This window comes from Oncorhynchus kisutch, linkage group LG29 (genome assembly GCF_002021735.2).
Source record: "Oncorhynchus kisutch isolate 150728-3 linkage group LG29, Okis_V2, whole genome shotgun sequence".
Classification (NCBI taxonomy): Eukaryota; Metazoa; Chordata; class Actinopteri; order Salmoniformes; family Salmonidae; genus Oncorhynchus; species Oncorhynchus kisutch.
Window position 1 is genome coordinate 41,274,462 of NC_034202.2, and position 27,641 is coordinate 41,302,102.

Consider the following 27,641-nt stretch of genomic DNA (forward strand, 5'->3'; position numbering starts at 1 on the left):
TGAGGGTCTGTAGTTGGGGAGCGGGTCCACCGCCAAATTCAAACACAGAAAGACTTCCCGTTGACTACTACAGTTAGACGTTTCTCCAGGAGACACACAGAGAGGGAACAAACAACTTTACAAGGTAGATATTATCGAATATAAAGTACTTCATTGTGTATCATAAATTACTTTTACAGAAAAAGTTAACCTATTCACCTCGTTCAATGGACGATTTAGCTAAAAAAAAAAAGCAGGCATTCAGAGTTTTACGTCAGCTAGCTAATAATGTTACCTTTGTCTGCTTGCTAACTAGCTAATCCGAAGCTGCTAGTATTTTTATTTAAATATTTTATTTAACCTTTATTTAACCAGGCAAGTCAGTTAATAGCAAGGTTAGCGAATTCAAAAGTAGAACAAAGTATCTAGCTAGTTAACCACATTTTGTTGATATGGTTATTGGGATGTTAACTAGCATGTGAAATTACTACAGTAGGTAATGTTAGTTAACTGGGTACTGTAATATATTATAACGTTAGTTAACTGGGTACTGTAATATATTGTAACGTTAGTTAACTGGGTACTGTAATATATTGTAACGTTAGTTAACTGGGTACTGTAATATATTGTAACGTTAGTTAACTGGGTACTGTAATATATTATAACGTTAGTTAACTGGGTACTGTAATATATTGTAACGTTAACTGGGTACTGTAATATATTGTAACGTTAGTTAACTGGGTACTGTAATATATTGTAACGTTAACTGGGTACTGTAATATATTGTAACGTTAGTTAACTGGGTACTGTAATATATTGTAACGTTAACTGGGTACTGTAATATATTGTAACGTTAGTTAACTGGGTACTGTAATATATTGTAACGTTAGTTAACTGGGTACTGTAATATATTATAACGTTAGTTAACTGGGTACTGTAATATATTGTAACGTTAACTGGGTACCGTAATATATTGTTGGGGCAAGCCCAAAAAAAGCAGGATAACCGGGCGGTTGTGATCGGCATGACGAAATGTAAACAATGCAAACTTGAGTTGACTCCCTTTCAGAGACAAAACGCTTAAATAAGGTAAGGCTCCAGCAGATACCGGAGCGAAAGGCTCTTTTTTTTGGCGATTTTCGGTAACCGAATTGCGTCGGTGAAAGAGCCGTTTATTTGGCTCCCTGAGATGCATACTGCTACTACTGTTTGTTTGTTTTAGCTCCATACAACGACAATCGGCACAACGTTATGAAAACATTATGTGAAGCTTGTAAGCGAGGAGAGCCTTTTTCTGGTTCACACATTTTTTGCAATGCGTTCATTTTTGCGGGACAGCAATTTGGTCAGGTACAAATGTATTTGAATTCACATGTCACGATCTGACATTATGGCAGGCAACTTTGTAGTCTTTACATTCCTTTTTCAAAATGTTCCTGGTTTAAACACCCACACCAGAGACGATACGTCAGTGGGATGATTCGATTACGCTGAGCCGCGGGCTCGTTACGTCATCGGGCGAAAGCGTGGAGGGAAAAGCCACTTACTGAAATGGAACAGTAATCTGCGCCTCTCAGTCATTTTGTCAACAAGGCAGCATGGTGCAACGTCCAGAAAAATACATATATCATTTTTTTTATTTTTTTTACTCTTTTTCATTTGGGGATGCAGAGTGTGCTGAAAAACAATCACGGTGGGCTTTGAACCGGGCACCTGGCTCGTACCCAGGAGTGTGCCAGCTATCTAATGTAATCAACGTTTACCTGGTGCAAAATACGCCTACATGGACACCCGGGCGAAATTAATCGAATCCCCTCATTGGCAAGACGCGGGCAGTTCCGTTAACACTTCAAGTCCAAAATATATCGTACTTTAACTTGAACGGTTACATGTTGACTGACAACATTGTGTAACAAATGTAAACTCTGCTCGTCCTCTTTCAGCTGGAACAAAGTTTGAAATCATGTTTTTGCCATTTTTTCTTTTTCAGGGCTGGGTATTATTTGAATGGTTCCACCCACCAGCATGGCGTTGTTTATTAATCAGAAACACCTGCAAAGTTCGCGAGTCGTGATTGAGTTTAGCAGGGTGCACTGTGGTTTTAGAAGTAAGTGGGGGGGGGGGGGGGTATAACCTGGCAGTGGGTCTTGATCGAGTAGTAGTGTTTACGACCAATTTCAATCAATTGGTCTATTTTAAAACGGGTCTTTTTTTCCATATTAAACACGGGGTGTGTCTATAATAAAATCAACTAGGTTATATGTACTGAAATTGTCTGATGCTTTAAGCACGCGGTTTGATTAAATAATTAACACACACAAATAACTCAAGAGGGAGCCAGAGATCAAGATAGCCAGAACCTGTTCCTGACCCTCCTGCTGCAGCAGCTGGCCTTTGCCGAGTCTGGCTTTATGCTCCTGATGTTGTTGGTAATAGGCTACACCAAGGGTTGGAAACCTTTTCCACTTGGAGTGACAATTTATCTTACTATTTCCACCAATCTACCTGCCAGTTACGATTTTCATATGCACATTTTCGTGGAAAAGATTCATATGAATTTTATAATAGTCTTTTTATATCAATCATAGACTGTAGATTAACCACATACAATCTAAATGACAATTATTCAAATCTAAAAGTAACATTGCCATTTCCAACTATGTAAAAAATGGCCGACATAAAGCCAACGCATAACATTTCAGCCCGCAGGTAGAAAATACCCTGGTGAAAATAAATAAATATCCTATAAATCACATTGGCTATGCATGGCCTGTATGCAACGAACTTGAAACATTGTATAAAATATTCTGGACCCTCAGTTTCCCAAGCCGGTGAGCTTGGGACAGACACAGCTGCAGGCTATTTGTGCAAAAAGGATAAGAAGTAAATGAGGTATTCTACGATGTTTCCACTGGACAAGAACATTACATTTGTTCCTTTCATGCTGAGTGGTTATCGAAAGGAAGAGAGCTGGAAACATTGCTCAAATACTTTGATGAACTTCTCAATTGATCCTAAAAACACACTTTGTTTACTCGCTGTTTCAGGTGAAGAAAAAAATGATTTTGAGAAGCTCCACAGCTCATTAGTGGTGGTGTGTTAAGACAATCAGAAATACTATCAGACATCCCCGTCTTACAGCTCTTAGAGACTGACCCAGGAAGACTCACAGCTCTTAGAGACTGACCCAGGAAGACTCACAGCTCTTAGAGACTGACCCAGGAAGACTCACAGCTCTTAGAGACTGACCCAGAAAGACTCACAGCTCTTAGAGACTGACCCAGGAAGACTCACAGCTCTTAGAGACTGACCCAGGAAGACTCACAGCTCTTAGAGACTGACCCAGGAAGACTCACAGCTCTTAGAGACTGACCCAGGAAGACTCACAGCTCTTAGAGACTGACCCAGAAAGACTCACAGCTCTTAGAGACGGACCCAGAAAGACTCACAGCTCTTAGAGACTGACCCAGGAAGACTCACAGCTCTTAGAGACTGACCCAGAAAGACTCACAGCTCTTAGAGACTGACCCAGAAAGACTCACAGCTCTTAGAGACGGACCCAGAAAGACTCACAGCTCTTAGAGACTGACCCAGGAAGACTCACAGCTCTTTAGTGGTGGTGTGTTAAGACAATCAGAAAAACTATCAGACATCCCCAAATGGACACATTTTATAGGCCTACATTTGCGCGCAGGCCAGGTAGCCTAGTCTTACTTCTATATGTGTCCTTACTCAACATTGACAGGAGCATTTCAAACAAAAGACGACCAATAAATTGACAACTCATAAATGGAGTGAAATAAACAAGCTTGTTTCTCAGAAGTGCAGGTTATGAGTTCTGCTAAACACATTTCCAATCTGACAATGTTAAATAACTAATATATTGAAAGCATTAACAGAAATTAACGTAAATAAACATTGCCGATTTAGAAATGGTGAATTAACGGCAAATGAATAGACACTGCAACCAATTGTATTTTTTTTTAACCTTTTATTTAACTAGGCAAAGTCAGTTAAGAACAAATAACAGCCTACCAGGGAACAGTGGGCAAACTGCCTTGTTCAGGGGCAGAACGACAGAACGACCTTGTCAACTTTGATCCAGCCACCTTTCGGTTACTGGCCCAACGCTCTAACCACTAGGCTACCTGCCACCCCATGCACACAAAAGTTATGAAACAATATGAATACCCATGAAATTGCAGGAGAGGACACATTCTGGAGAGAGATGTGCCTTGTGTATCTGAGTCACAGTCCCCATTTTATTGTCATCACTGCGGCCTCCTCAGTGGATTTGTCCAGAGACAAATCAGACAGGTGAAGGTGTGCCATTAAATAAACACATACACTACCGTTCAAAAGTTAGGGGTCACTTAGAAATGTTTTTGTTAGAAAAGTTAGGGGTCACTTGGAAATGTTTTTGTTAGAAAAGCTAGGGGTCACTTAGAAATGTCTTTGTTAGAAAAGTTAGGGGTCACTTAGAAATGTTTTTGTTAGAAAAGTTAGGGGTCACTTGGAAATGTCTTTGAGAGAAACACAATTAAAAATAACATCCAATTGATCCGAAATACAGTGTAGGCATTGCTAATGTTGTAAATGACTATTGTAGCTGGAAATGGCTGGTTTTTAATGGAATATCTACATAGGCGTACAGAGGCCCATTATCAGAAACCATCACTCCTGTGTTCCAACGGCACGTTGTGTTAGCTAATCCAAGTTCATAATTTTAAAAGGCTAATTGATCATTAGAAAACCCTTTTGCAATTATGTTAGCACAGCTGAAAACTGTTGTCCTGATTTAAGATGAAATAAAACTGGCCTTCTTTAGACTAGTTGAGTATCTGGAGCATCAGCATTTGTGGGTTTGACTACAGACTCGAAATGACCAGAAACAAAAAACTTTCTTCTGAAACTCGTCAGTCTATTTTTGTTCTGAGAAATGAAGGCTATTCCATGCGAGAAATTGCCAAGAAACTGAAGATCTCGTACAATGCTGTGTACTACTCCCTTCACAAAACAGCGCAAACTGGCTCTAACCAGAGTAGAAAGCGTGGGAGGCCCCGGTGCACAATTGTGCAAGAGGTTTCCGGGGTCATGGTATGTGCCTAGAACAAATTACTGACTCGGGACCAACAAACCTTTACAGGTTGGGCGCGCTCATACCATTTGAGACTCTAAAATACCATCCGAGACACTCAAGCATTCCCTTTTAGGATCACAGACCAGCGTCATAATCTTCAGCTGGATAATTCCAACTTCTTGTAAATAGGACTTTGTTTTGCAGTGCTTTCTAGTTCACTCCAAAACCACCGTTTTTTCCCCAGACGTGTTTAAGTGCCCTCAGCCATCTGTTGTGCAGAATTTCATCACACAGACGGGCAGCAGTTTCATTATGTGCTTATCTTTTCCATTTTGAGGCGAGTTGCTTGTTCTACATTTCTATCTGAACGCTCTACATTGTTGTGTGTGTGTGTGTACTGCTGAACACAGCCCTGATCTCTTCCTCTTTCCTCCCTGATTGGCCAGCTTCAGCATGTCGTCGTCGGTGATGAGTGGCGTGGCGGTGTGGAGGGCTCACAGCGTTCTGGAGGAGTCAGACGGGGGCGAGTCCAGCTCCCCTGAGGCACCCCCCCCTGACCGCTTCAGGAAGCTACGCTCCTCCTCCTCTCTCAACTCCCTCCGCATGTCTCTGAAGAAGAGGCTTCCGCTGCGCTCTGTACAGGTAAGAGGCTGAATCAAGCTGCACACGTCCCTCAATGGCTCCCTATTTAGTTCACTACTTTTGAAACAGAGTAATTTGGGATACATAAGAAAGACCTCATCCTAGATAACATCTCCTGCCATTGGGACCTTAGGCAAAGCAACTAACCCCTCTCTGTCCAGAGTCTGTGTGTACACAGAGTTTACAAAACATTAAGAACACCTTCCTAATATTGAGTTGCCCTGAGAACAGCTTCAGTTTGTCAGGGCATGGACTCTAAAGCGTTCCACGGGGATGCTGGTCCATGTTGACTCCAATGCTTCCCACAGTTGTGTCAAGTTGGCTGGATGTCTTTTGGGTGGTGGACCATACTTGGTACACACAGAAAACTGTTGTGTGAAAAAACCCAGCAGCGTTGCAGTTCTTGACACAAACCGGTGCGCCTGGCACCTACTACCCCGTTCAAAGGCACTGAAGTCTTTTGTCAATTCACCCTCTGAATGACACACGAACACAATCCAATTCTCAAGGCTTAAAAAATCCTTCTTTGCCCTCCCCTACTTCATTTTTGAAGTATATTTAACAAGTGACATCAATAAGGGATCATGGTCAGTCTGTCATGGAAAGAGCAGGTGTTCTTAATGTTTTATTGTGTGTGTGTCGGGCTGCTAAGATAATGATCCTATCGTCCTGTCCGATAATGGCCAATAAAAAGTGGTGCATTGTTCCTCCAGACCAACTCCCTGCCAGACCCTGAGCTGACCCCTGACCCCACCTGGGAGAGTTTGCAGGCCAATCAGAAGACCAACGCTGTCTGCCAGCTCACACGCAGCGCACGCAGCCACATCGGGGGAGTGTACCAGGTAGGAGACACTGACCGTAGTGGTGCCTCTGCTTTTCCCTTAACCTGCACCGCAATTGCTAATAACCCATCCACAACCACCTGCCCTGTATGTGATCAAGTAAAAATCTGAAGCCTGCGTCTGACCCCAACCTGCTAATATAGAAGATGCTCTGTAGGCTACAGTCAGAACCGGTGGAATGATTTTTGGACAGGGGAGTGCAGGATTTTTGTTGTTGTTGTTGTTGACTGATTTTTAGATATGTTTCTGCTTATAATTTCTGATATTTTAGTCGACTTTTGTTAACTTGTTAACTCCTAATTAGATACATGCAGCTTCTCTTCAGTCATTATATGTTGCCCTAGAAGACTCAATCAACCTTTTGCTCAACAGAATTCCATAAGCCAATAGAATGGACGTAGTTGACGTAGGTGAAGTTCTGTCACCTCTGCTTCTTTAGAGGTGGTTTAGGGACTGGGGAGAAAATGCAATACTTTCTGTGCCAAACTTCCAAATGACATCATTTTGACCAGTTGTAAAGGAAATAGAAAGCTGTGAAAACAACCCAACATGCTTCTGATAAGATTTCAGTTTGGCTTGGATGCATATTTTATGTGGTTGAAATAGTATCAGCTTATATGATGCTGATGAAGATGGATACCGTCTGTAGAGGTGCTAACTGCGCATTCGTATTCTCTCAAGATGCTGAAAGAAATCATGTTTCTCCACTCCTGTTTGAGTCAATTTAGCCTACATTTGGGGAAATGCTTAATTCTGTTAATATTAAAGGCGAACTTCACACCCAGTGTTTTTCTCGTCTCCCTACATAATTATGAGGGGGTGTTTCAGACATAATTATTCACTATTTTTGCGCCGTGAGATGTCATTGGTTGATTGAGCCTGCTGCCGGATAAAAAAAAATGAGTAGTCTTGTTTTATAGAAATTATGGTGGCTTTTGTGTTTCGCCGATTGCACAATCACACTAGTAGATATGGCTGTCCTTGTTCAATAGAGCCATGCGACTAGTCTCAACGATGTTCCTATCTGCCAGGACATTGTAGCATATCTAGGTTGACTCATTTTCCCCCTGGCTTTGTAAAGACTACAGCCTCCCGGGAGCCATATACATCCCTTGTTCCCACCATCGAAATCAGGCTTTTCAAAACGTCTTGTCTATCCAAGATTACTAAATAATTAGCTACAACTGGCTGCTTCTGACGATTCCTCTTTCCATGAAGAGCTGGATGACAACCATTTTTTTGATGTTATTTTACATAGGAGCATATACACCCCTATTCATTTGAGCTAGAATACACTGGAGAGGAGTTGAGACGGCGAGAGAAAAATAATTGCGAGACCAGCAAGCAGCAGCAGCCTAGACCAGCTGGACCAGGACTCAGGAGGGTAAATTGTTTTGCTGTCGGTCGCTAGCTACCCGTACAATCTCTTAACTGAGGTAGTGTTGTCCAGTACAATTTGGTGATCAATTCGGCCATAACGGGGCTTGCTAGAACCACTACAAGCCAAGTTTAACTAGCTAGCTGTGTTTGTTATACCTCAAATGTACTCGCTAGCTAGCTAATGCGTGTCTGTGAGACATCTCATATTCTGCACCAATACTGCTACACCTAAACACACCATATGCCAGTATTCCCTTTGTAGAATTGAAGTATTTATTCTAAGCATTAGTACTATATTTTTCTTCTACTGTGTATACATATGTTGGGTGTACAAAACATAAAGAAGACCTGCTCTTTCCATGACCAGAGCTTTCACCTGGTCAGACTATGATCCCCTTATTGATATCACTTGTTAAATCCACTTCAATCAGTGTAGATGAAAGGGAGGAGACAGGCTCAAGAAGGGCAGCACGCAACTCAGTATTAAGAATGGTGTTCCTAATGTTTGGTATACTTGGTGTATGTCACACATTGCTGTTACTGCATACTGCTGTGGAAACTCACCTCAGTCTCCAGAGCAAATTCATGTGCTCTTGAATACATGCCATGTCGACTTATTTGCTATATTCTTTTTTTTATTTTTTAGAATTTGAATCGGTCTAATCTACTGTTTTTATGTTTACTGGACAGCACATTAGTTCAAATGATACACCAACTCCCTGCATCATTTGTTTTTAGCAGTAAGACTGAAGCCAAATACATGTCATCGATATCATAATGAGTTGATCCAGAAGTTGAAGTCAACACCTCTCTATTGGTTTCCGATGCAGCTGGAATCATTTAGTCACTTGTCACTTATAAAACAAGATGATCCAAACCCCCATTATATACACACACTATAGAACAGCCAGCAACAAACGCTGACACTACACATCCAAGTATATCGGACCAAATTATGAAAGACAAGAATGAGGTGAATTTTTTTTTGCTGTCTATCAACAATGACAAGCCACCAGGTTCTGACAATCTAGATGGAAAATTACTGAGGATAATAGCAAACGATATTGCCACTCCTATTTGCCACATCTACTAGAAACTGTGTGCCCTCAGGCCTGGAGGGAAGCTAAAGTCATTCTGCTACCCAAGAATAGTAAAGTGTAATCCCTCAGGTCTGGAGGGAAGCTAAAGTCATTCCTCTACCTAAGAATAATAAAGCCCCCTTCACTGGCTCAAACAGCCGACCAATCAGCCCGTAACCAACCCTTAGTAAACTTCTGGAAAAAATAGTGTTTGACCAGATACAATGCTATTTTACAGTAAACAAATTGACAACAGACTTTCAGCATGCTGATAGGGAAGGACACTCAACAAGCACAGCACTTACAGAAATGATTGGCTGAGAGAAAATTGATAAAAAGATTGTAGGGGCTGTTTTGTTAGACTTCAGTGTGGCTTTTGATATTATCGATCATAGTCTGCTGCTGGAAAAACGTGTGATATGGCTTTACACGCCCTGCTATAATGTGGATAAAGAGTTACTTGTCTAACAGAACACAGAGGGTGTTCTTTAATGGAAGCCTCTCCAACATAATCCAGGTAGAATCAGGAATTCCCCAGGACAGCTGTCTAGGCCCCTTACATTTTTCAATCTTTACAAATGACCTGCCACTGGCTTTGAGTAAAGTGTGTCTATGTATGCGGATGACTCAACACTATACACGTCAACTACTACAGTGACTGAAATGACTGCAACACTCAACACTATACACGTCAACTACTACAGTGACTGAAATGACTGCAACACTCAACACTATACACGTCAACTACTACAGTGACTGAAATGACTGCAACACTCAACACTATACACGTCAACTACTACAGTGACTGAAATGACTGCAACACTCAACATTATACACGTCAACTACTACAGTGACTGAAATGACTGCAACACTCAACACTATACACGTCAACTACTACAGTGACTGAAATGACTGCAACACTCAACACTATACACGTCAACTACTACAGTGACTGAAATGACTGCAACACTCAACACTATACACGTCAACTACTACAGTGACTGAAATGACTGCAACACTCAACACTATACACGTCAACTACTACAGTGACTGAAATGACTGCAACACTCAACACTATACACGTCAACTACTACAGTGACTGAAATGACTGCAACACTCAACACTATACACGTCAACTACTACAGTGACTGAAATGACTGCAACACTCAACACTATACACGTCAACTACTACAGTGACTGAAATGACTGCAACACTCAACACTATACACGTCAACTACTACAGTGACTGAAATGACTGCAACACTCAACACTATACACGTCAACTACTACAGTGACTGAAATGACTGCAACACTCAACACTACACGTCAACTACTACAGTGACTGAAATGACTGCAACACTCAACACTATACACGTCAACTACTACAGTGACTGAAATGACTGCAACACTCAACACTATACACGTCAACTACTACAGTGACTGAAATGACTGCAACACTCAACACTATACACGTCAACTACTACAGTGACTGAAATGACTGCAACACTCAACACTATACACGTCAACTACTACAGTGACTGAAATGACTGCAACACTCAACACTATACACGTCAACTACTACAGTGACTGAAATGACTGCAACACTCAACACTATACACGTCAACTACTACAGTGACTGAAATGACTGCAACACTCAACACTATACACGTCAACTACTACAGTGACTGAAATGACTGCAACACTCAACACTATACACGTCAACTACTACAGTGACTGAAATGACTGCAACACTCAACACTATACACGTCAACTACTACAGTGACTGAAATGACTGCAACACTCAACACTATACACGTCAACTACTACAGTGACTGAAATGACTGCAACACTCAACACTATACACGTCAACTACTACAGTGACTGAAATGACTGCAACACTCAACACTATACACGTCAACTACTACAGTGACTGAAATGACTGCAACACTCAACACTATACACGTCAACTACTACAGTGACTGAAATGACTGCAACACTCAACACTATACACGTCAACTACTACAGTGACTGAAATACTCAACACTATACACGTCAACTACTACAGTGACTGAAATGACTGCAACACTCAACAAAGAGCTGCAGTTAGTTTCAGAACGGGTGGCAAGGAATATGTTAGTCCTAAATATTTCTTAAACTAAAAACATTGTATTTGGAACAAATCATTCACAAAACCTCAACTAAATCTTGTAATAAATAATGTGGAAATTGAGCAGGTTAAGATGACTAAACTGCTGGAGTAACACTAGATTGTAAACTATCATGGTCAAAACATTGATACAGTAGTAGCTAAGATGGGGAGAAGTCTGTCTATAATAAAGCAATGCTCTGCCTTCTTAACAACACTATCAACAAGGCAGGTCCTACAGGCCCTAGTTTCTACCTTCTTAACAACACTATCAACAAGGCAGGTCCTACAGACCCTAGTTTCTACCTTCTTAACAACACTATCAACAAGGCAGGTTCTACAGGCCCTATTTTCTACCTTCTTAACAACACTATCAACAAGGCAGGTCCTACAGGCCCTAGTTTCTACCTTCTTAACAACACTATCAACAAGGCAGGTCCTACAGACCCTAGTTTCTACCTTCTTAACAACACTATCAACAAGTCAGGTCCTACAGGCCCTAGTTTCTACCTTCTTAACAGCACTATCAACAAGTCAGGTCCTACAGGCTCTAGTTTCTACCTTCTTAACAGCACTATCAACAAGTCAGGTCCTACAGGCTCTAGTTTCTACCTTCTTAACAGCACTATCAACAAGGCAGGTCCTACAGGCCCTAGTTTCTACCTTCTTAACAGCACTATCAACAAGGCAGGTCCTACAGGCCCTAGTTTCTACCTTCTTAACAACACTATCAACAAGTCAGGTCCTACAGGCTCTAGTTTCTACCTTCTTAACAGCACTATCAACAAGGCAGGTCCTACAGGCCCTAGTTTCTACCTTATTAACAACACTATCAACAAGGCAGGTCCTACAGGCCCTAGTTTCTACCTTCTTAACAACACTATCAACAAGGCAGGTCCTACAGGCTCTAGTTTCTACCTTCTTAACAACACTATCAACAAGGCAGGTCCTACAGGCCCTAGTTTCTACCTTCTTAACAACACTATCAACAAGGCAGGTCCTACAGGCCCTAGTTTCTACCTTCTTAACAACACTATCAACAAGGCAGGTCCTACAGGCTCTAGTTTCTACCTTCTTAACAACACTATCAACAAGGCAGGTCCTACAGGCTCTAGTTTCTACCTTCTTAACAGCACTATCAACAAGGCAGGTCCTACAGACCCTAGTTTCTACCTTCTTAACAACACTATCAACAAGGCAGGTCCTACAGGCCCTAGTTTTGTCGCACCTGGACTACTGTTCAGTCGTGTGGTTGGGTGCCACAAAAAAGGGCTTAGGAAAATTGCAATTGGCTCTGAACAGAGCAGCACGGCTGGCCTTTGGATGTACACAGAGAGCTAATATTAATAATATGCATGTCAATCTCTCATGGCTCAAAGTGGACGAGATTGACTTCATCACTACTTTTATTTATGAGAGGTATTGACATGTTAAATGCACCGAGCAACGTTTTATTTGTAATAATGACAATTACAACAATACTGAATGAACACTTATTTTAACTTAATATAATACATCAATAAAATCAATTTAGCCTCAAATAAATAATGAAACATGTTCAATTTGGTTTAAATAATGCAAAAACAAAGTGTTGGAGAAGTAAAAGTGCAATATGTGCCATGTAACGTTTAAGTTTCTTGCTCAGAACATGAGAACATATGAAAGCTGGTGGTTCCTTTTAACATGAGTCTTCAATATTCCCAGGTAAGAAGTTTTAGGTTGTAGTTATAATAGGAATTATAGGACTATTTCCCTCTATACCATTTGTATTTCATTAACCTTTGACTATTGGATGTTCTTATAGGCACTTTAGTATTGCCAGTGTAACAGTATAGCTTCCGTCCCTGGGCTCGAACCAGAAACACAACGACAACAGCCACCCTCGAAGCAGCGTTACCCATGCAGAGCAAGGGAACCAACCACAGGCCCAGAGGGAGTGACGTTTGAAACGCTATTAGCGTGCGTTAACTAGCTAGCCATTTCACATCGGTTACACCAGCCGTATCTCGGGAGTTGATATGCTTGAAGTCATAAACAGCGCAATGCTTGACGCACAACGAAGAGCTGCTGGCAAAACGCGCGAAAGTGCTGTTTGAATGAATGTTTACGCGCCTGCTTCTGCCTACCACCGCTCAGTCAGATACTTAGATGCTTGTATGCTCAGTCAGATACTTAGATACGAAGGACACGCTAGATAATATCTAGTAATATCATCAACCACGTGTAGTTAACTAGTGATTATGATTGATTGATTGTTTTTATAAGATACGTTTAATGCTAGCTACCAACTTACCTTGGCTTACTGTGGAGTAAACCACAAGGGGCAGGTCGTTATTACGTTGGACTAGTTAACTGTAAGGTAGCAAGATCGTTTAGGGCCAAATAGCATTCCAATTTGCTTTGTTGTTTTTGGTTGATTTCTTTCCAGCGTGTCAAATAGTTTTACTTTCTCATAATGTGTTTGGGTCTAATTGTGTTTCTATCCTGGGGCTCTGTGGGGTCTGTTTTGTGTTTGTGAACAGAGCCCCAGGACCAGCTGGCTGAGGGGACTCCTTCTCTAGGTTCATCTCTCTGTAGGTGAGGGATTTGTGGTGGAATGCTTTGATCTCAAACCAATCGCATCTACTCACGACCGCTCATGTTGTAAACACAGTCCAGTTCAAAGTGAATGGCACAGGTCCATATATGGCAAGGGCCTATTTGCATATAGGTCTACTGCAGCTCTGATTGGTTATGCTGCACCGGTCTGTGTAGAGTATGCAATAGAATCCTACTCCGATGAGTTCTGCCTACAACAAAATCTCTTGCATAGTTTGTTTTGGTATGTTGCATTGAAAGTGGCTAATATTTCGTTGATTCGATCACAATTACCACCATAACAGGGAAAACTCTAGAAATTTGAATGAAGTTCAATCTGTGCTTCTCTCTTTGGGCTGATATTTAATCTGTCCCTGGGAGCTGCAAGGCTACTGCACACCCACGCGCAGCTTAGAGGGGACATTGGTCTTCACCAAGAGAGAGAATCTTTGATTCTGTGAAAGTCCAGCTGAAACTGTTTGGGGTTACCCAATAAAAAAATCCAAGTTTATCCAACTCTAAATCTTATCTTTTTGTTAAAAAAATATATATTTAAAAAACATGCTGAAAAATTCTGTTTGTGATCTCTCTTTCTCAGAAGCTTCAGAGGAACAGAGCAGTGGTACAGGATCAGGAGGAGTGTTTGGTGGCGACACCTGGCCAGGTGTGTGAGGGGGGAGAGAACAACGAGGGGGTCACCTCCCGTACACCCAGGCGCACCCCCGTCCGTTCCACCACACTCATACCTACAACAACCCCCAGTCGCACCCCCAGAGCCACCGCGCCCAAACGCACCCCTGCCTCAGGCCGCAGGGGGAGGAGACCCCCAGGGCGAAGTCCTGAGGTGACAGGGGTGAAGAACGTGGGAGGGAGGAGGCAGCTGGTTCGGATGGCTGCACTACGAAGCCCCTTCGCATCTCCTAACACTCAGAGCCTCAGACGGTGAGGACACACCCCCACACACACAAACAAACACACACACACCCACACATGTATACATACACACACACACCCACACATGTATACATACACACACACACCCACACATGTATACATACACACACACACATGTACAAACATACAGTACCAGTCAAAAGTTTGGACAAACCTACTCATTCAAGGGTTTTTTCTTTATTTTTACTATTTTCTACATTGTAGAATAATAGTGAAGACATCAAAACTATTAAATAACATATGGAATCATGTAGTAACCAAAAAAAGTGTTAAACAAATCAAAATATGTTTTAGATTCTTCAAAGTAGCCACCCTGCCTTGATGACAGCTTTGAACACGCTTGGCATTCTCTCAACCAGTTTCATGAGGAATGCTTTTCCAACAGTATTTAAGGAGTTCCCACATATACTGAGCACTTATTGGCTGCTTTTCCTTCACTCTGCGGTCCAACTCATCCCAAACCATCTCAATTGGGTTAAGGCCAGGTCATCTGATGCAGCACTCCATCACTTTCCTTCTTGGTCAAATAGCCCTTACACAGCCTGGAGGTGTGTTGGGTCATTGTCCTGTTGAAAAACAAATGATAGTCCCAATAAGCGCAAACCAGATGTGATGGAGTATCACTGCAGAATGCTGTTGTAGCCATGCTGGTTAAGTGTGCCTTAAATTCTAAATAAATCACTGACAGTGTCACCAGGATGCACCATCACTCCTCCATGCTTCACGGTGGGAACTACACATGCAGAGATCGTCCGTTCACCTACTCTACCTAACCAAAAATCTTCAATTTGGACTCCAGACCAAAGGACAGATTTCCACCAGTCTAATTAATGTCCATTGTTTGTGTTTCTTGGCCCAAGCAAATCTCTTCTTCTTATTGATGTCCTTTAGTAGTGGTTTCTCTGCAGCAATTCGACCATGAAGGCCTGATTTACAGTCTCCCCTTCCAAACAGTTGATGTTGAGATTAGATGTCAACCGATTAATCGGAATGGCCGATTTCAAGTTTTCATAACAATCGGAAATCTGTATTTTTGGTTCCGATTCTGCCGATAAAAATAAATAAAGGGTTTTATTTTTATTTAATTTTAATCCGATTTGGGCGTTTTTTTGTTGTTTTTTTACACCTTTATTGTACCTTTCAGTTAAGAACACATTCTTACTTTCAATGACGGCCTAGGAATAGTGGGTTAACTGCCTTGTTCAGGGGCAGAACGACAGATTTTTACCTTGTCAGCTCAGGGGATTCAATCTTGCAACCTTACAGTTAACTAGTCCAACACTAGTTAACCACCTGCCTCTCATTGCACTTCACGAGGAGACTGCCTGTTACGCGAATGCAGTAAGCCAAGGTAAGTTGCCAGCTAGCATTATCTTATAAAAAACAATCAATCAATCATAATCACTAGTTAACTACACATGGTTGATGATATTACTAGTTTATCTACCGTGTCCTGTGTTGCATATAATCGATGCGGTGCGTATCGTTGCTCCAACGTGTACTTAACCATAAACATCAATGCCTTTCTTAAAATCAATATACAGAAGTATATATTTTTAAACCTGCATATTTAGCTAAAACAAACCCAGGTTAGCAGGCAATATTAACCAGGTGAAATTGTGTCTCTTCTCTTGCGTTCATTGCACGCAGAGTCAGGGTATATGCAACAGTTTGGGCTGCCTAATTTGCCAGAATTTTACGTAATTATGACATAACATTGAAGGTTGTGCAATGTAACAGGAATATTTAGACTAATGGATGCCACCCGTTAGATAAAATACAGAACGGTTCCGTATTTCACTGAAAGAATAAACGTCTTGTTTTCGAGATGATAGTTTCCGGATTCGACCATATTAATGACCTACGGCTCACATTTCTGTGTGTTATTATGTTATAATTAAGTCTATGATTTGATAGAGCAGTCTGACTGAGTGGTGGTAGGCACCAGCAGGCTCGTAAGCATTCATTCAAACAGCACTTTCGTGCATTTGCCAGCAGCTATTTTTGACTTCAAGCCTATCATCTCCCGAGATTAGGCTGGTGTAACCGATGTGAAATGTCTAGCTAGTTAGCGGGGTGCGCGCTAATAGCTTTTCAAATGTCACTCGCTCTGAGACTTGGAGTGGTTGTTCCCCTTGCTCTGCATGGGTAACGCTGCTTCGAGGGTGGCTGTTGTCGTTGTGTTTCTGGTTCGAGCGAGGAGAGGGACGGAAGCTATACTGTTACACTGGCAATACTAAAGTGCCTATAAGAACATCCAATAGTCAAAGGTTAATGAAATCCAAATGGTATAGAGGGAAATAGTCCTATAATTCCTATTATAACTACAACCTAAAACTTCTTACCTGGGAATATTGAAGACTCATGTTAAAAAGAAGTACCAGCTTTCATATGTTCTCATGTTCTGAGCAAGGAACTTAAACGTCCGATTAATCGGTATCGGCGTTGAAAAAGATCATATACGGTCGACCTCTAGTTGAGATGTGTCTGTTACATTTATTTGGGCTGCAATCTGAGGTGCAGTTAACTCTAATGAACTTATCCTCTGCAGCAGAGGTAACTCTGGGTCTTCCTTTCCTGTGGCGGTCCTCATGAGAGCCAGTTTCATCATAGCGCTGGATGTTTTTTTGCGACTAATGATGGACTCTTTTTCTGTTTATTTGAGCTGTTTTTGCCATAATATGGACTTGGTCTTTTACCAAATAGGGATATCTTCTGTATACCACCCCTACCATGTCACAACACAACTGGTCGGCTGAAACGCATTAAGAAGGAAAGAAATTCCACAAATTAACTTAACAAGGCACACCTGTTAATTGAAATGCATTCCAGGTGACTACCTCATAAAGCTGGTTGAGAGAATGCCAAGAATGTGCAAAGCTGTCATGAAGGCAAAGGGTGGCTACTTTGCAGAATCTTATATTTAGATTTGTTTAACACTTTTTTGGTTACTACATGTTTCCATATGTGTTATTTCATAGTGTTGATGTCTTCACTATTTTTCTACAATGTTGACAATAGTAAAAAATAAAGAAAAACCCTTGAATGAGGTGTGTCCAAACATTGACTGGTTCTGTACATCCCTACACACACATCCACACTCTCAAACAATGTATACCGAATTGACCATGCCCAGAATGGAGTGCGTGTGATTGACTAGTGTGTCCTGCTCTCTGATTGGTTCCTGTGTATGATTGACAGGAAGTTTGGCCGGGACCTGGAGAGTGTGTCCAGCGGTCTCAGGAAGCTGAAACGTCTGTCCCACGCCTTTGATGATGTCATAGGGAGAGACGACCGGTGAAGAGAACACTAACATTTATTCATACAGATACCGTCTGTTACACAGTGTTTTACTCTATATTTACACTAGTATTTATACAGGGCAATGAGAGGGGTTAGGCTGGGGAGCAGGACAGAGACAGATACCGTCTGTTACACAGTGTTTTACACTATATTTACACTAGTATTTTTATAGGGCAATGAGAGGGGTTAGGCTGGGTAGCAGGACAGAGACAGATACCGTCTGTTACACAGTGTTTTACACTATATTTACACTAGTATTTATATAGGGCAATGAGAGGGGTTAGGCTGGGGAGCAGGACAGAGACAGATATCTGTGACAGTGTTTTACTCACTATATTTACACTAGTATTTTTATAGGGCAATGAGAGGGGTTAGGCTGGGGAGCAGGACAGAGACAGATATCTGTGACAGTGTTTTACTCACTATATTTACACTAGTATTTATATAGGGCAATGAGGGGTTAGGCTGGGGAGCAGGACAGAGACAGATATCTGTGACAGTGTTTTACTCACTATATTTACACTAGTATTTATATAGGGCAATGAGGGGTTAGGCTGGGGAGCAGGACAGAGACAGATATCTGTGACAGTGTTTTACTCACTATATTTACACTAGTATTTTTATAGGGCAATGAGAGGGGTTAGGCTGGGGAGCAGGACAGAGACAGATATCTGTGACAGTGTTTTACTCACTATATTTACACTAGTATTTATATAGGGCAATGAGGGGTTAGGCTGGGGAGCAGGACAGAGACAGACATCTGTGACAGTGTTTTACTCACTATATTTACACTAGTATTTATATAGGGCAATGAGGGGTTAGGCTGGGGAGCAGGACAGAGGACTATGTAGTGAGAGGTTAGTTTTGTTAGGACGGGGAAAAGGAACAGAGGAGTGTGTAGTGAGAGGTTAGGACGGGGAGCAGGACAGAGGACTATGTAGTGAGAGGTTAGTTTTGTTAGGACGGGGAGCAGGACAGAGGAGTGTGTAGTGAGGTTAGGATGGGGATGTTAGCAAATCTGGCTCAGATATGCGTTTCCTGTTCTGGGGCCCTGAGGAGGGGCTCCTGTCTAACGGTCGCCTGCCCTAAAACCCTTCAGCTGCTTTCTCCTTCCCGCCCGCTCAGATTCAAATTGGGCCTGTGGTATGTGGATGAGTGAGGGAGGACTGGAAGGGGGTGATGTGGGGGCGGTTGGAGAGGACAGGGGAGAGTCAGAGCTCTATAGTTGGACTTGTTTTAGGAGTGATGCTTAGGGGAGGAGGGTGTGTGTGTGTGAGACTACGCAGGCCAGTAAAATTTCCGCCCTGCCCCGGTCAACTGTAAGTGCTGTTATTTGTGAAGTGGAAACGCCTAGGAGGTCACAGAATGAGCTGAAGAATTCGCTATGACAGCCAATTAATATCTAGTATAACTTTTGATTTCACCCCCATCTCAAAAATATATATTTTTTTTTTTACAGTTGAAATGTTTTTATGGAGAGGTCTTCTCTGTTTCGGCCATGCAGTGCGCATCGCAAAAGGCATTTCTGTCCTCGTTATGAAATTAACTTTACCCTCTATTTCTAAAAAAATAAACAACATAAAACGCTGATTGTTTAAAGCAAAACTATTGCTGATGGTGAACCTGAACAATCCAAATAGAATCGGTTGTAGTTTTCAACATGTATAGCCAGATGATTGGTCGACAGCTGACTTTTACTCCAGTAAAACACCATTTTCAACAGGTATAGCCAGATGATTGGTCGACAGTAGCTGACTTTGACTCCAGTAAAACACCATTTTCAACAGGTATAGCCAGATGATTGGTCGACAGTAGCTGACTTTGACTCCAGTAAAACACAATTTTCAACATCTCCATGGGGAACAATAACATAGCAAATCACATAGGTTGATACTCAACTAATTAAGGCTAATAATCACGGTCGGCCATTTTATCACTATCATTCCACTATTACTGCAGATACATGGTGGATATTTTCTGAAATTACAATGCAACATGCTACGTTGCTACATGCTACTAACATGCTACGTTGCTACATGCTACTAACATGCTACGTGTAACAGTATAACTTTAGACCGTCCCCTCGCCCATACCCGGGCGCGAACCAGGGACCCTCTGCACACATCAACAACAGTCACCCACGAAGCATCGTTACCCATTGCTCCACAAAATCCGCGACCCTTGCAGAGCAAAGGGGGAACCACTACTTCAAGGTCTCAGAGCAAGTGACGTCACCGATTGAAACACTATTTAGCGCACACCGCTAACTAAGCTAGCCGTTTCACATCCGTTACATACGCATAGCACCTCTAATTTAGAATGGAAATTACAATGCAACATGCTACGTTGCTACTAACATGCTACGCATAGCACCTCTAATTTAGAATGGAAATTAATATGTTAGTGTATCGATTCGTTCTCCCACCAAACCGTTTCAAAAATAAAGCGTATCGTTCCTTATATATATGCTAATATATATATATATATATAGAGCCAATGTATCTAATGGTCTTGAAAAGAGAAATATGTACATCCCTAATGAACACTGAAGTTGACATGAACATTTGTCATTTCAGTAGGATTTTTGTTATGAACTGGGAATTGGCTTTATAAACATGAACAACTTTTTATCAGTGTCATTTTTTTATGAATTCTATCAGATTTTAAGACTTGATCAAACGATGAAATTAGGTCCAACAACTAAGTCAGACTTTATCAGTGAAAACCTAGGAGTCTCTGTCTGTCTGCTTCCAAGGCCCAGTTATCTATTTTGATTTCGCCTATCGGATAGGATTAAATGCATAGAAATAGAATGGACAGAACACGTATCATTGACTTGAATGGGGACTCCCGTTCTGCATGTTATATTTCTTTGTATTTTAATCCTATCCGATAGCTGAAGTGCAGATAACTGGGGAGCTGGGACTGTAAAGGTATATCAGCTGGGACTGTAAAGGTATAGCAGCTGGGACTGTAAAGGTATAGCAGCTGGGACTGTAAAGGTATAGCAGCTGGGACAGTAAAGGTATATCAGCTGGGACTGTAAGGGTATATCAGCTGGGACTGTAAAGGTATATCAGCTGGGACTGTAAAGGTATAGCAGCTGGGACTGTAAAGGTATAGCAGCTGGGACTGTAAAGGTATATCAGCTGGGACTGTAAAGGTATAGCAGCTGGGACTGTAAAGGTATATCAGCTGGGACTGTAAAGGTATATCAGCTGGGACTGTAAAGGTATAGCAGCTGGGACTGTAAAGGTATAGCAGCTGGGACTGTAAAGGTATATCAGCTGGGACTGTAAAGGTATATCAGCTGGGACTGTAAAGGTATATCAGCTGGGACTGTAAAGGTATAGCAGCTGGGACTGTAAAGGTATATCAGCTGGGACTGTAAAGGTATATCAGCTGGGACTGTAAAGGTATATCAGCTGGGACTGTAAAGGTATATCAGCTGGGACTGTAAAGGTATAGCAGCTGGGACTGTAAAGGTATATCAGCTGGGACAGTAAAGGTATATCAGCTGGGACTGTAAAGGTATATCAGCTGGGACTGTAAAGGTATAGCAGCTGGGACTGTAAAGGTATATCAGCTGGGACAGTAAAGGTATATCAGCTGGGACAGTAAAGGTATATCAGCTGGGACTGTAAAGGTATAGCAGCTGGGACTGTAAAGGTATATCAGCTGGGACTGTAAAGGTATAGCAGCTGGGACTGTAAAGGTATAGCAGCTGGGACTGTAAAGGTATATCAGCTGGGACTGTAAAGGTATAGCAGCTGGGACTGTAAAGGTATATCAGCTGGGACAGTAAAGGTATATCAGCTGGGACTGTAAAGGTATAGCAGCTGGGACTGTAAAGGTATATCAGCTGGGACTGTAAAGGTATAGCAGCTGGGACTGTAAAGGTATATCAGCTGGGACAGTAAAGGTATATCCCTATCTGTTGTTAACCCTGTTGTTTTTCGTCCTGCAGCAGAACCTTCAACTACTCTCTAATTGCAGAGTGAATATGCAGGTAACCACGTTTACACTAGCTAACTGTCTCACCTAACACTCTGTTACTGAACTACTGCTGGTACTGGGCCATCTGCTTCTGAATGGGAGAGTTGACTGACTGACTGACTGACTTGACTGCATGGCAGAGGTGACCTCGTGGCTGATTGGTTGGCTGACTGACTGCATGACATTGCATGGTGCTGTCCATCTAAAAGCCTAAAAGATACTCAGACCGGTGGGCTTCCATTCAGACACAACAACAACAGACTGATACTCAGACCGGTGGGCTTCCATTCTGACACAACAACAACAGACTGATACTCAGACCGGTGGGCTTCCATTCTGACACAACAACAACAGACTGATACTCAGACCGGTGGGCTTCCATTCAGACACAACAACAACAGACTGATACTCAGACCGGTGGGCTTCCATTCTGACACAACAACAACAGACTGATACTCAGACCGGTGGGTTTCCATTCAGACACAACAACAACAGACTGATACTCAGACCGGTGGGCTTCCATTCTGACACAACAACAACAGACTGATACTCAGACCGGTGGGCTTCCATTCTGACACAACAACAACAGACTGATACTCAGACCGGTGGGCTTCCATTCTGACACAACAACAACAGACTGATACTCAGACCGGTGGGCTTCCATTCTGACACAACAACAACAGACTGATACTCAGACCGGTGGGCTTCCATTCAGACACAACAACAACAGACTGATACTCAGACCGGTGGGCTTCCATTCAGACACAACAACAACAGACTGATACTCAGACCGGTGGGCTTCCATTCAGACACAACAACAGACTGATACTCAGACCGGTGGGCTTCCATTCTGACACAACAACAACAGACTGATACTCAGACCGGTGGGCTTCCATTCTGACACAACAACAACAGACTGATACTCAGACCGGTGGGCTTCCATTCTGACACAACAACAACAGACTGATACTCAGACCGGTGGGCTTCCATTCAGACACAACAACAACAGACTGATACTCAGACCGGTGGGCTTCCATTCAGACACAACAACAACAGACTGATACTCAGACCGGTGGGCTTCCATTCTGACACAACAACAACAGACTGATACTCAGACCGGTGGGCTTCCATTCAGACACAACAACAACAGACAGATACTCAGACCGGTGGGCTTCCATTCAGACACAACAACAACAGACTGATACTCAGACCGGTGGGCTTCCATTCTGACACAACAACAACAGACTGATACTCAGACCGGTGGGCTTCCATTCTGACACAACAACAACAGACTGATACTCAGACCGGTGGGCTTCCATTCTGACACAACAACAACAGACTGATACTCAGACCGGTGGGCTTCCATTCTGACACAACAACAACAGACTGATACTCAGACACACAATAATTACCCAGATGGTCTTGACAAAGCTTGAGTTCTGATTCTCTCTCCTTCTCCAGAAGTGCATGATTGTTCACACCCACTCTAAAAGCATTGGATTGGTGCAAGAAAGAAGAGGGGTCCTATAAGATAGAACGAGGACGGAATCACGGAATACAGACATTTAAAACGGAATTCAAAATACATTAAATTAATAAGTTAATTATATTCCTGCAACTTCCTGAAGAGGCGCAGGAATGTCCACTTAGCTGTTAGCGATGATGATAAGTCTTCTGGTAGATGGAAAGCCTTTCCCCAAATAAAACTAAATGAAATGTCAACTACAAAGTAGCCTATGACTATCTGGCAGAATGCTGATAGGATTATTTTCATTCATCCAATGGCCATTTTGTTTTGAAAACTGTGATGGGGGGAAAAAAATCCCTCACAAAATCCCTCTGCAATCAGATAAACACCACAGAAACATGGCTAACCAAACAACGTGCTGGTGCACTAACTACACCCAGAAACACAGAGGTTTCCAAGACCTCACAATGGTCTCCTGATGTGCTTTAATCATTGTTGTGGACTTACAACATCCAGTTGAGTTGTTTTTCTATTTTAAAAAAATAGTGCTTTTGAGAGTGAAAACCTGAAAAGACCTGTGGAAACCTGGAAAAACTACATGTAGAAAATACTCTAACGGAATCAGGAAAAGATGTAAACGATTTTTAAGGAGGCCCTACTGGAGGGGGGTTCCTCCATATGCCTGAGGAAAGAACAAGTCTACACTTCTAGAAGGGTAGAGAATTAGAACCTGTCCCTGGAGAGGTCTGGAGTCTGTTTGGAACGCAGCCACAAGAGGGCAGGGGGCAGTGAAGTGTCATGTCATTACGTCAGATAACTAAGAGCCTCTCATTGTGACCAGTGGACAGGCATGTGACGCTGATGTGAATTTCCCCCCCAAAAAACACAGTGAATGAATGGATGGCTCACATTGTTTAACTGACAGAAAGACTGCTGCTATCAACCAGACACACTGACTCTCCTCCTCCTCCTCTTTTCCCTCTCACCCCCTCCAGGTCCTGTGCAGCAGAGCGTTATGGAGGGGTGAGGAGGTTGGACCCCAGCGGGAGGCTGGGCTGCTCTTTCACAGAGCCAAACGCCTCCTACTAGCTCAGTCTCACGTCAGAATTAGACGTTGATCCATGTTTCTCAAACGTCAAATTGCAAAGTTTTTTAAAAGATTGAGTTTAGGCATTTAACTCAAATGTGTAAGATTTAGGGTTAAGTTCAGGCTGGTTTCCCCCCTCAGCTCCCGACGTCCTCAGACATAGATGGACGTCGGATACTGACTGGTATCACGGGGGACCTGGTTCACCTTGCAGTCCTCAAGCCACACTGAACCCCACATACCTTCCTGTTACAGTGTGTTGGTGTGAGGAATATGTATCTTTCCATATTCTAGATGTACAGTTACAGCCAAATAGATTGGCATCCTTGCAACTTCTCTTAAATAATTCCCTTTTTCTTCTCTTAAGTTAATGTTTGAAATTGGATTGTCAACATTGCAGAACATATGTTTGTTTTGTTGCTAGTACTTGTTTTTGCACAGCTTTTTGTTCAAGATAACTGCAGACAAATGTTTCTTCTTCCATCAATGAGCTGCACTATTCTACTGGCGATTTGACCTTCAGAAAATAACAGATCTAGTTATTCAATGCCCTCCACCAACTGCTGTTTGGAGCTCTCCCCCAAGGTAATGGATGTGATTCTGGACTCTTCACTGGCTTCTCCAGAACAGTCCAGCGTTTTCTTCTTGAACCATTCCAGGGTGCTTCTATGCGTTTTAGGGTTGTTGTCCTACTAGAAGACCCACAACCTTCAACAGAGAGACATTGCACTCCAAAATGCCCTGATAATCTACTCATTGCATGATTATTTTGTCTTGTTGGTGGGGGCGGGGGTCTTTGGTGTTTACCAACAAGCAAAACAAAGCATGCAGATAAAATAACACCCTCCCTACAATCAAAGGTGGTGGAGGTTTGGTAATGCTGTTGGGTTGCTTTGCTGCTTCTGGTACTAGTGGTCTTGGAACACATGCAAGAAATGAAATCAGCAGATTATGGGTTTCTGGAATCCAATGTTCAACCCAGTATCCAAAAACTGGCTCTCCATTAAAGGTTGTGGGTCTTCCAGCAGGACAATGACCCCTAAACAGAGGTTCTGGCGTGCCCAGCTAAGAGTCCCCAAATTGACAGTTGAAAAGGTGTGTCAAGCATATATATTTTTTGCTTCAAGAAGTGTTTGTCTGCGGTTATCTTGGTCAATAGGCTGTGCAACCAAGTACTAGCTCTGAGGTGCCAATAATTTTGTCGATGACATTTGTCTTTTAAGTTTACAATTAGTAATTTTAGAAAATAAAGTTTACCAAAAAATAAAATTGGTTCTGCAATGTTGAAGATCTAATAAGGTGTGGTGATTAAACGTTTCTCAAATTTGAACTTATTTGAGAAATGGCGGACTAAGAAAAGTACATGCGCGTGTTGGTACATACCGGTTACTGTCTACCAGCCGGGGACAGTTTCTATACAGTATGTTCATGTATTCTATTCACCTTATGATTCCCCGCCCACTTGACCCAGCTCCTGGTCCAACAGGATTGTTTGCCCATTCACAAACAAAAACATTGTTAAATATAAATTACATTTGTCAAAAAGATTCCATTTTTATACAAGACCTGAAGGAGGAAAAAGTCACAAATTGGATTGTCCTCGTTGACACAGGCATCATAAGGTGAATACTTAAACAGAATGGGATTCGTTTCTATGTTCATAGATTCTATAATGTAACAGGTTTGTTTTATACATGATGGGATGTTAAGGTAAAGCCGGGGGTGAAAGTAGATGGCATTTCTTATCGGTAGGGGTCAGCCAAGAGCACGCACGCATTTTTATATTTGTACTGCTAAAATGACAGGAGTAGCCTACTCTGCTGACACTGACGAACAGATCAACAAAACCCGACGTCTGATCCATATAATTGGCCTACGAAAACGGGAGGCACAAATACAATGGAGGGGGGGATATTATTGTCCAAAAACAAACACAAGTGGCACTGATCCAATGATAAAGACTGAATATGCACACACCGGGGGGGACATGGCCGATGTTCTCTGCTGGTGCCAGGAAGATAGGCTACTGTTCGTTCGATTAAGTTAAGAATTTTTAAAGCTAAAATACAGATTGGAGTCTTCCGACTGTAATATGTTTTACAGCAATATCCATGTCCTTTCTAAACAGTTTTTCCGGATTGTAATCTTTAAATATTGCGATATGCATGACCGGGTCTCTGCTTTTCACTGACAGTCGCAACGCAACCGTCATCTATTGGTATTGCAGCAGCCGCTGCCCAAATTGAGGCCCCTTCCGACTAGTTGATGCGATTTAAAACAATCCACACGTTAATAAAATAAGCCACATGATGCTTTCTGGTGTAGTAGCCTATTTTGAATGATTTTATTCATTTTTGTATAGACAGGAGTAAGCTAATTAGGCGGTATAATTTAGGGAAAGCTTAGTGTATGCCTTTTTTAAACGTGGCATAAACACAACCAGTTATGGTGTTTTCATCCGGTTGTCAAACAATCACTTAAAGGCGCTCCTGGGGGCTACCCGCGCACATTCATCCACTTACAAATTCATTTCAGCATCCAAACCCCAACAGTGCACTGTGCATCCGCAATTTGATGAATGGAAAGATACATGTGTTACAAAACACCTCCGTATAGATTGAAATGATATCCTGTGATTGTCATTAGGAAGCAGTACACTTGTAGTCTGAATTGATGTATCCACTGTTGTCCTCGGTCTCGGCCACTCATCTCCGCCATGACAAAACGTCAGTTTTCTCCTCAAACTACAACGCAGTTTGGAGAACATTCCACCCGGTTTCCAGTCAATTCCGCTAATTGTTCTTGCGGCTGACACGCAGTACTGTTCCATAATGGTGTAATGGCCTGTAGTTTTTTGGGGCATGTTGTATTGTAATAGGTTCGCCCTACCGGAACATACATTACTTTCACCCCTGGGTAAAGCTGACATTCAGAGTCTAGGGCCACAGTTATTCCAATGGGAAAGGGGGATACCTAGACAGTTGTACAACTGAAATGTGTCCTCCGAAATGTAACCCCAACCCCTCTGAATCAGAGAGAGGTGAGGAGGGTTGTCTTAATCGACGTCTTCGGCGTCAGGGGACTAATGATAACATGTTATTCAGATGT

The 27,641-nt window shown here is 42.2% G+C and overlaps 1 protein-coding gene across 2 annotated transcripts; it reads left to right on the top strand.

Annotated features, from left to right (window-relative positions):
• On the top strand, positions 1 to 26,845 carry pimreg (PICALM interacting mitotic regulator). Of its 2 annotated transcripts, none has more exons than XM_031809425.1 (7): positions 1 to 124; positions 5,506 to 5,701; positions 6,415 to 6,543; positions 14,324 to 14,667; positions 17,881 to 17,976; positions 21,953 to 21,991; positions 24,442 to 26,845. In XM_031809425.1, exons 2-6 carry the CDS (start codon positions 5,513 to 5,515, stop codon positions 21,981 to 21,983), a joined length of 789 nt encoding a protein of 262 aa, XP_031665285.1. In that variant the 5' UTR covers positions 1 to 124; positions 5,506 to 5,512; the 3' UTR covers positions 21,984 to 21,991; positions 24,442 to 26,845. The 2 variants fall into 2 exon arrangements, with proteins under 2 accessions (XP_031665285.1, XP_031665284.1); XM_031809424.1 differs by having other exon boundaries at positions 3 to 124; positions 21,950 to 21,991.
• The last annotated feature ends 796 nt before the right edge of the window (positions 26,846 to 27,641 follow it).

Bases quoted from the DNA above. Each gene is read 5' to 3' on its own strand.
- pimreg (XM_031809424.1), top strand. From the start codon at position 5,513: ATGTCGTCGTCGGTGATGAGTGGCGTGGCGGTGTGGAGGGCTCACAGC. The intron at 5,702-6,414 runs GTAAGAGGCTGA...TTGTTCCTCCAG, and splicing joins TTCCGCTGCGCTCTGTACAG to ACCAACTCCCTGCCAGACCC. The intron at 14,668-17,880 runs GTGAGGACACAC...TATGATTGACAG, and splicing joins AACACTCAGAGCCTCAGACG to GAAGTTTGGCCGGGACCTGG.